At 40.3% G+C, this 10,475-nt stretch overlaps 1 protein-coding gene across 3 annotated transcripts; it reads left to right on the top strand.

Moving 5' to 3' along the window:
• Positions 1 to 24: 24 nt before the first annotated feature.
• On the top strand, positions 25 to 10,072 carry LOC113007152 (vascular endothelial growth factor A-A-like). 3 transcript variants are annotated; one of them, XM_080290080.1, is made up of 7 exons: positions 25 to 3,579; positions 5,714 to 5,741; positions 5,874 to 6,029; positions 6,823 to 6,890; positions 6,996 to 7,037; positions 7,121 to 7,190; positions 9,554 to 10,072. In XM_080290080.1, exons 2-6 carry the CDS (start codon positions 5,721 to 5,723, stop codon positions 7,185 to 7,187), a joined length of 354 nt encoding a protein of 117 aa, XP_080146206.1. In that variant the 5' UTR covers positions 25 to 3,579; positions 5,714 to 5,720; the 3' UTR covers positions 7,188 to 7,190; positions 9,554 to 10,072. The 3 variants fall into 3 exon arrangements, with proteins under 3 accessions (XP_080146206.1, XP_025999397.2, XP_025999396.2); XM_026143612.2 differs by having other exon boundaries at positions 5,833 to 6,029; XM_026143611.2 differs by having other exon boundaries at positions 5,833 to 6,029; positions 6,996 to 7,041.
• The last annotated feature ends 403 nt before the right edge of the window (positions 10,073 to 10,475 follow it).

Below are 10,475 nucleotides of genomic sequence, written 5' to 3'. Positions count from 1 at the left end.
GATCCTTTACTGAACATCAACTAAAAACAGACTTGCCCACATCTGCACATACAGAGCAGCGCTGTCCCACCTGCTCCCTCTGCTGCAGCTGAGGGAAACCCCACGTTCCCCTGAATAGAAGTGGGACTGGAGTATCAGCGTGGTTCCCAGAGACAGGAAACAGCAGCTGTCCGTCTCTCTGTCTGACCTCTTGTCTATCTGATTTGGAAGCCTAGGTGGGAACTTGGAAAGGGGACTCCCCAGATATTGGTTCAGCCCTTCCTTTTAGATTGCAATAAGCGGTCATTACACAAAATCTTTATTTGATCAAAAAGGATCGGTTATGACTTTTTATAATTTTAACCATATGAATTCACCATATGTGCAAGTAATGTGAGCCAAAAGCTCAGGCTTCACTTTTTTTCTATACTCAAAATCTTTGACGTTAATGAGATCAGACAGCCCTTATGCAGTCATTTTAGCCATAGAGCTGTGGCTGTCAGCATGGAAGCCATTCAAACCTTCTGTTTGTAAGAGGCAGCCAGTCAAAAGAAAGTTGGTTTAAAAGGTAAGGAAGGGAAACTACACTAAAACAGCCTATTTCATACAGTGGATGAATTGAAGGGCTTCAAAAGGACTTGGTATAAGAGACAAATAAGAAGTCGTGCAAAGCTGCCTTGAAGAATCCACAAATATATGAAGTTGGAACTTGCATTGTAGGCCTGTGCTAGGCTTGGTGAGTACACTATATTTGCTTTCTTTTTAAAATAACAAGATTATCATTGTTCATTTAAGATTTAAGATTTGAATGTAATTTTTCTCTGAAGAGCACCAAACAAGACCAACATCAGTTTTGTGGTGAGAGGGAACACATCCTCCGTCTTTGGTATCGCCTCCACAGAGGCTATTTTTCAGAACGCACCAGACTAAGTATCCCATAAATCACAGTGGCTGTGAAAGCACATCTGAGCCCGCCTTATAAATGTAAGGCCATGCCCTGCAGAATCCGAGAACAAGAAGTGTGATTTGGCTAGCTCGCAGCACTTGCGGACATGCGTGTAATCAGGAAATCAACGTCAACTGTAAGTAGGAGGATCAGCAAACTGCAAGAGAGCAGGTGTTGTGTAAAGTAAAACGAGACATTTATATATCAGCTAAAGTAGACGTCCTGATAACAGCCACACATGAGTGCACATACACGTGGCGAAAGGGTAGCTCTGAGACATTCTGCTCATTCCTGTCACATCAGTTCTGATAACCTGAGGTCTGCTGCATGTGTGCCGAGACTAAACACGCAACACTCGAAGGCCCCGAGTGCAAAAACAATGTTTGGGAGCCATAAACTTCTCAAACTAACAACCAGATCCAGAAGTGGAGCCACATCAGTAGAGATGCACCTTGTGCTCCCTGTGCTGTGCCAGTTAGTATTTCAGTATTGTAATCGAGCCTGAATAAAGCATTAGATCTCTTTATTTTAGCTCTTTAACATCAAATCACAGGAATGTCATGCTTGGAAATCCATCCAGTTTGTATTTCAATGTTCCAGAAATCTGGAACATTGAAATAAAAACTATTGTAAAACTAATATAACTGTTGTACTTTGGCGCTATATAAATGAAACTGACATGAATTTATTTTCATTGAGCATTTAATCCACTACACAAGGCAGCATCAAGTCTGAGTTCTTGGTTTAAAATATATGTAATGTGAAAAATCTATTAACAGATTTGTTCTCTGCAGACGTCATTGTAGTTGTCACTCAAAGTAAATTGCATAACTGCATTATTCGGTTGTTGCCATCAAAATGTTGCAGCAGAAACGGATCACGCAATCAATGCCCAGGCTTTTTTGGCCTAATTTTGTTGAGCCTTTCCTGTTCTTAGCTTGTATTGGTCTTCTGCTGCTGTAGCTCGTCTGCTTCAAAGCTCAACGTGCTGTGCATTCAGATATGCTCTTCTCCTTGTATGCAGATGGCAAGAAGTGGTTATTTGAGTTACTGTTAGCTTTCTAACAGCTCAAACACTGTTAATTCCCCTCAGACCTCGACAAGACCTTTCACTCAGAAAACAAATGCTGTATTTTTTTTATTTTCGCCTCATTCTCTATAAACCCTAGATTTGGTTGTGTGGGAAAATCAAAAAAATATCATCAGTTTTTCAAATACTCACCAGAACCAGTCTGGCATCAGCAACTGACTCATTCACTTTCCTTCCTCATTCTGAAGCAAGGTTTGAACTTCTGTAGATTTTCATTGAAATCTGTAAATTTCATTGAACCGCTAACATGACTGAGTGTATTCCTCTGTTGTTATTGATGGCTGCCTAGTAACATAAAAAAAATCTGTTGACACAGCACATGCTGTGATCGGGGACCATTCTTAATTTCGTTGTTCTCGTGACAATGACAATAAAGTTTCTGATTCTGACATGTATTTTTATTTTATTTTATTAAACACAGCATATGAAGCGCTGCTTATATGATGCTATGAACTCTGGGTGATTAACTTCAATATTTGTTGTGGTCAGCAGCTGAAACAGCTTTGGGATATCTGAAGAATTTATCATAATTTACAGATGACACTTCACTGACTTTTATTTGCTTTCATAATTAAATAAAATATGCTTGTGTGTTCTGATGTAGGCTGATAAATTGCATAAGATTATTATTTTTGTATGTACAATACTATGCAAAAGTTGAGTCACCCCTCATTTGTTTAGATGTTGCTCCTCAAAAAGGTAATGGATGCAGTGATTTTATTAAAACATGTGCAAACATACAATGAAAAATATAAAACAGAAACGGAGTTTATGCAATTTAGGTGCACCCCGCCTCTAGCCCTGCGACAGCCTACATCAAAATACACAAGCATATTTTATTTAATTATGAAAGCAAAGGATAAGCGAAAGAGAATTAATGGATTTCTAAAAGAAACTAGAAATATTTATACAATAAATACGAAAGAGCCTAAGGATACAATTTAAAGCTGGTTCTTTATCAAGTTGTTTTTTTTATTTTTTATGGTTTAATGATTCACAGGTCAGCGTTAAGTGGTTTAACAAACAACCAAAACTTTCCACTGAAAATGGTCAGGTGCAAGAACTGGACTGAAAACGAGTGAAAAAGCAGCCAGAATGGAGAAAAAAGTTTGGAACAAAATATAAAGAAATGAGAGAAGGTTGGAAACTTGTATAAATGTATTCGACTGACTTCTGAAACGTTAAGCTCAGGTTTAGACAGTCACGAGGCTTCATTAGGATCATTTCCCCAGGGACTGGTGTTGGTGTACGTGAGCGACAGGACGGACTGATTTTACATCACCACTTCCCTTGAATTCTTTTCTGCAACAGTCACCGGTTAATGGTAAGCGTATATAGTATACATTCAGCCATGCTGGCGCGCGCTTTTCATCGCAGCCTTCCTCGCCCAGCGGGACTGTGCTCGTTATAAAAGCTCCAGCCGCTTCTCCGCTCTCCCTTCAACATTTTCATTTCTTTCTGGCCGACTAAGGGATAGCAGGAACTCATTCCCGGCAGCAGCAGCATGCAAACTTTCCTCGGAATCCTGCTGCTTCTGCTGGTCCTTCAGCGGGTACCTGCGCAGGTAACTCCACCACCAATTGGATTTTCTCTTTTTTTTTCTTTTCATTTTCCTTTTAAGGTAAGGGTTTAAGACCCATCACTGCATTACTTATCAAAGTTAAAGCGGGCTAAACTTAAGACTGAATCTCTCTGGCTGGAGTTTAGTGAAGTTAAAGAGAATTAACCTTGTCCTTTTCCCCGACTTTTCACTTGATTCCACGCGTGACAGCATAAAACAGCTGTACCCCCACAGTGAATGCGCTATCTGCATTCATAGTGGGTTACCAATAATCTGTGTAGACGTAACTATAGCGTCAGATGTGTGTTGCTCATGCACACAGAGATTTAACGGGCCCCAGAGCTCAGCTAGAGGCTGTAATGTGGCTGAAACCGCGCTCACAAGCTGTAATTTTGCATGCGATTTGCATGTTTCCTGGCTGTTATGAGGGAGATCGTGACATTTTCTGCGTGATTTTCCCTTGGGCGCTTCTTCTTGGTGTGCAGCTTCATACCCGAGGCCACACAGGCACATTTAGTATCACCCAGCAGGGCGCTAAGCGTACAACGAGTATCGGTTACAGTGATAAGGTGTAGGGTTTGTTGGTTTTTTTTAACACACTGCAGAATAGTTTTAGTATCCATTCCCAAAAGCTTCTGGGATATGTGAGTTGAAGAAGACTTTAGAGTCACCTTCAAAAATATTGCATTAGACTAACGAAGATCTCCTTTGTGCTATGCAGACTGCGTGAGACAGAACCACTGGTTAGTACCATTATTATGAATTTCCACTATGGGTCACAGATTTAGTCTGACCGGAGGCCATTTATGAATCTGCCCCCCTTCCTTTCCTCATAAATTACAAACTTAATCAATGCACTGTGTTGTTCACAGCACGTCATGGCTGAATACAGCTGTTGTATGCAGCTGGTCCAACTGGTGGATGCTGCGGCACATTTAACAACTCTTGGCAGAAGCCAACTCGTTAAATTATGCTCTTTTATACTGCCTGAGCTATAGAAGCAGTGTCTGTGTGTGAGATTAGGAAGCCTCCGTTCCCATCCGTGTTCGCAGGGTTATGAGGCCAAGAGAGAATTTTAAAAAAGAGAAAGAGATCTCTTACATTCAAAAGGCAGAAGAGAGCCAAGATCAACTGTGCACGCCCCAATTTGTGGTTCAAAAAAATCGGGAACTTTGCCAGTCCTGAGTCTGCAGGCCGGGCTGTGAGAACTTCAGAAAATTCATGCTGTGTCACATTTTACTTTTCACTTTTTCAGCATCGCTTTTACTTTGGCTGTGGTTAGTGTGTAACAGTCCCATGAGAGAATGCTCAGCTATTCTCAGCAGCTATTCTTCACTGTTATTCTTTGCATGTTTTCAAGGCTTTTTGACCGCGTGATAATAAACCAATTGAGAAATCAGAAGCACTGCTGTTGTTTGCTGGCTCATTTTACAGCTTTTTTTCCCCTGCCGCTTTTCAGCCGCACAGCAGTGCGCTCCTCACACCATATTGCGTCATCCTTTTTTATTATCTCATCAATGTGCCTGCACTAGTTTTATTTTTACACCAGAGGGTGCTCCGTAGCTGCAATGAAAACCATTTCCACCATGCCTGGTTCTGACTAGAGAAAGTCTCCTCAAGTGCTGTGCAATGCTGCAAATATTGATAATGATCTGATACCAAGTAAATACATGGCCAGGACTTTAGGTCACATTATGTAGTTTAAATCTCATACAAACATGCTTTATGTAGTCCTGTGTTGATGGTCTGTTATATCTTACATGTAGCACCATGGTCTTGGAGGAACGGTTTCTCGTTTCATTTTGTACTGTAACTTGACATGATCTGCCATAGACTATTAATCAAACAGATGGGATATTCAACACAACATTTTTCAAAGTGCATGTCTCATGTCTATTCGTTTCATCCCCCCCAAGATCTTTTAATTTAACACAATTCAGTGGGCTACATACTGACATTCATAGATAGATAGATGGTATAGGTATTATTATAGGTGTTATCAGTGTCTGTATTGATCTACCAACTTCTAGGCTCCTGGCTATTTGCTGGTCCTGTATTATCTCCAACAATGTTTGGCTCTTTTTAAAAAAACAAAAAAACAAAACAAACAAATTGAATTATTTTTTATTATTTGCAGATATCAGATGAAGGGGGTCCCAATACAGGTAAGAGTGATGCCCTTTATCATGGCCCACTGAAAAGGCTCTCCTACCTGCTGCAAATGACTTAAAGATTAAGATCCAACCTCTTATGTAGTAATTCAGTTGTCTGAGGTGATGGCAAAGTGCTCGTGTCAGGTCATGGACCAGCTGGTGTATGTGTACGATGAGTACCCCCAGTCGGTGGAGAACAACTACATACCTCATTGTGTGGTGGTTCGCCGATGCTCTGGTTACTGTTCGGGTGAGGAATTCAAGTGCCTTCCTACCCTCCAACGCAACGCCACTCTGCAGGTGAATCAAGTTCTGTTCACATCAATTGTATTTACGTAACACTACAACAACAGTCGCCTCAAAGCACTTTATTGTTAGAAAAAGACCCGACAATATTAGCAAGAAAACCCCAACATTCAGACGACCCCCTGTGAGCAAACAATTGGTGACAGTGGGAGGGAAAAAATCCCTTTTAACAGAAAGAAACCTCTGCCAAACCAGGCTCAGGGAGGGTTAGCCATCTGCTGTGATCGGTTGTGTGACCATGTAGCAGAGAGTCAGAGATTAAAAACAAGTAATGATGATATGCAGAGCAGTGTATAATAGTCAAAAAAGGTGAGTGACAAAGAAAAACTGAATCATGGGAAGCCCCAGCTGATTAGACCTATTGCAACATAACTAAGGGAGGGTTAAGGATCACCTGATCCAGCCCAAACTATAAGGTTTATCAAAAAGGAAAGTTTTAAGCTTAATATTAAAAATAGAGAGGGTGTTTGTCTCCTGCCTCCAAACTGGTTCTACAGAGTGGCCTGAAAGCTGAAGGCTCTGCGTCCCATTCTACTTTAAATACCCTAGAAACCTTAAGTAAGCCAGCAGTGTGAGAGTGAAGTGTTCTGTTGGGGTTGATATGGTATGATGAGGTCTTCAAGATATGATAGCGATATTATTCAAGACCTTGAGAAAGAGTTTAAATTTGATTCCAGATTTAATGGGAATCCAATGAAGTGAAGCCAGTATTGGAGAAATATTTTCTGTTTAGATTCAGTGTTTACCTTCATGTAGAGTTTCAGCTTCTTCTTTTTTATTTTCTCAGCTGAAGATTTCTTCCCAAGAACAGCCCGTGGAGCTCACATTTCTAGAACATCAGCAGTGTCAATGCAGGTCCTTTACTGAAAACCTCATCTTTCTATTAAACACTAGATCCAAGATTATTAGTTATGCCACAGCTGACTTCTAAATGTGTCTGTGGTTTGTTTCTTCTCTTAGAGACCCTGAGAATCTTCCGTACTATGAAAGATCAGTAATTAAGTCAGTAAGTAACACAGTGAGTAATGAGTGTTTTGTCTATCAGAGTTGAAAACATCAATATTTCTGATGTCTTTCTCCTGCAGCAGCAGCAGCAGCAAGTCCACTGAGAGCAGACCTCGGAGGAGGAAACATACCAAGAAATGGCTGTAGAAAGTAAGAGACTGATTGCTCCCCTGTGGCACTCACACACACTTTTCTTTTTAAATGATGTTTGGGCATTTACAGCTACATTCATCAGTGTTTCCTCCCCTTTGCCAGACCACCAAGGGCAGCAAAGCTAAGCAATATCATAATAGTCTGGGTGCTGCTGTGTTGCTCTTCCCTTTGATGACCCTGGATAAATTCAACAAGTACTTCTGATGAGTCTGTGCTTCTGTAAGGTCGCGAAGTATTTGCAATAGTCCAGGGTTACTGATAGTCTGAAGGTTAAGTTTAAAAATCTTTTATCGGAGAGAAAAAAATATCATGCATGAGGAAGCGCCGAGGCTTCTATATCTACATTCTTAGTTACAGCAGGCAGCCGAGCCTCTGAGCGCACAACTCTTCACTATGTTTGCACTAACTCATAGGTTTATTTTTTTTTCTGGCATTTGGGGATAACGGTTCCACTCTGACTTTGAAATCGCATCTGACAACATGTTCAAATCTAACCTCTACGCAGGGGAAGATACATTTTATTTATCAGGATTTCAATAAATCCAAGCAGTTCAGTCCCAGAGCAACAGCAGAGCCATCATTTTACAGACAGATCAGAGACACTACCAGCTCTCTCTCTCTCTAATGTGCTTTTTTTCTTTTATTATTGATTTTTTTTACAAGGGGAATTATTATGTAATGAGCAGTAAATTAATGCACAATTACAACTTTGCCTCAAAGAGTGAAATGGGTACATTGTAACCAACAGCATCAGGTGGCACCTTATGAAGTTGCTCTGCATAATGGCCTCCTCATACATTCAGATTTTTCAAAAATGTGCCTCCGAACATGAACTTGATGCTTCAAATTTATAACAGAAAACCTTGGTTGCTAATGGCCGGTGTGAGATTTGGAAAGAAGTCTGTGTCTGTACTGCAGGTAAACAAAAGAAACGATGCCACTAAGTAGCTCTCTGCAACTGTTGCACGCAGAAATCGCTCCCATAATAGGCTCGTCTTTTCATCACCTCCTGAAAGGAACTCTTATTATCAAATAAATTCATGCAGTGAAAGATGAAATCCACAGTCTTTTTTTTCTTTTTAGGGCAAAATTGCATTGGGTGAAACTAACATAAGAGGTGAGGTGTGCAAATGTAGTCTGAGCAGTCTCCGCTGGGTGAATCACTTGGATGTCTTCCAAAGTCACAGCCTCCTTAGTAAAGGAGAAATTCATTTTGTCACTGTCTGAACTGTGGTAACACAAGAAGGGAATTTCAATTTAGAAGCCTCAAGAGGATATGAGTTTTTAAACTTGATACTAGCTTCAGCTGAGCACGGTGATCATATCATCAGAGCCAGTAGGATCTGCAGTGACTGAGTTGGGTCTTTTAAGTACTGGCTTGAAAATAACTTAGGTTGTTTCGGGGTTTTTTAAGTTTGAAGTTGTGGTTTCCTGGTCTTACCATTACCAAAATTCCCCTACTAAACCACCCTTTGGACTTCAGTTTGTCTGCTTGGTGGTGGTCTGCAGGTTTTTCAAACAAAAGCAGCCGAGGAACACGTGTGGTCTCGGTGTTCTGCCTGTTCTGGTCATGATTTGTACGCCGTAACTCAGGCCTGGAGAGCTGCTGTCTCGCAACCCACTGTTTAGTGGTCCGGGGACCACACAGTTGCAGCACAGCTTTAATTTTTTCCATCAGATTCAGAAGGCTGAACTATATTTGCAACTTGAGGGACATAAATATTCTCTTTGATGTCGTCATGTGAACGTTTAGCGAACGTTTGAGTGTTGACTTTGTTTGTCCAGGAGGATGATTTACCTTTAATTTCTAAGAAACTTCACTTTAGACCGTGGCGCTGTCTGACCTCGCAGGCGCTGTCGGCTTGTTTTGTAATCAATCGTAAAATATCAGAACTGCCAACTTAGTGGTGATGTGCAGGGCTGAGATTGAATTTAGCACATCAGTGGGTATCATAGCATTCAAATCCCATTTGAAATTTGAGGATTAGTTTGGGATGTGACATTAAAAAAAACACTCAACCTCATAGACATCTAACTATATAGGAGGGAATGGCTCTACATATGCTCAAGTTATCTTGAAAGGGGCAAGCATTGGATGCAGTGTTTGGGTGGTTTCTGCTTTTTAATGTTAACTAAACACCTGTAAAACTTCAGGACTATTTTTCTTCACAAGTGGACACAAAACAAGGTGAAAACCTTCCATTTTGTCATCTGAGGAAGCTTTTTATACTCTCCAGTCTCATATTGACTTTAACGTCCAGAGTTTTATAGATAGAGCGGGATTGGACACAAGCAATTCGGAACATCTTTATTTAAAATAATAATTTAACCCCTTCATTCGTATGTTTCTGTCTTTTTAGGTGCCAGTTCCAGACAAGAAGATCACTCTTCGCTGATTTGCACCTGGTGAATATGGAGTGGTGAACATCACATATCTCCATCCATTCCCATATATTTTATAACTTATATACTGTTTTGTTTTGGGTTTTTTTGCTGAGTAATCACCAAAGCAACCCTAACCCTGGATGTGTACAGTTCCTTTGGCCATGGCCTCCATTTTTCCGTTTTCATCTATTTATCTTTTCACTTTAAGCTTGCTGCTGTGTTACGTTTTCAAAACAGACACAGTATACAGAACACATACAGAATAGGATCAGAGATAATGGCTGGAATGCTTTGAGCTTTTCAACCAGGTTTAAAGCCTAAATCCATCCCTTAAGTGTTTATTAACTTGTCAGATTAATGGCATGTGGTGTCTTTGTGATTTTTATTCTGCTGTCTGCATTTTTGTGCCATTTGTATATAAAAGAATATTTATATATGTATCTATTTTGTTCACAATGACTAAAAATAAAAATAAATATATAAAAAGTGAGAAACCCCCCCCCAGCCAAGTCATTATTATTATTATTATTTTAATCCTATATCATGTTTTTATCATGGAAAATGATCTTTTTCTGATCGGAGTCTATCCCAGCGGTGATAGGAGGAAAGGTGGGGAACACTCTGGATAGGTCGCATGTTTATCCCTCTGTGGCGTGGTGTTAACCTCAAACAACAAACCAGAATTTTTTGGGTTATTGCAGTGTCCATTTAATTTAATGACTGAAGGCAACCTATTGTTCAGTAAAATGAGGAGGAGATGAGGGACTGACCTTTGACCTGGTGGCGAAGCACTCTTGTCAGGAACAAAATCCACATTGGATGTGGTGCCAGCTACTGCCAAGACTAATATTATTTTTACAAGTTTAAATTAAAACCTATGAGCATGTACACAAATAT

The sequence above is a fragment of the Astatotilapia calliptera genome, chromosome 15 (genome assembly GCF_964374335.1).
Source record: "Astatotilapia calliptera chromosome 15, fAstCal68.1, whole genome shotgun sequence".
NCBI lineage: Eukaryota > Metazoa > Chordata > Actinopteri > Cichliformes > Cichlidae > Astatotilapia > Astatotilapia calliptera.
Note: the sequence above shows the minus strand (reverse complement) of the source record. Positions and strands in the feature narration are given on the sequence as shown.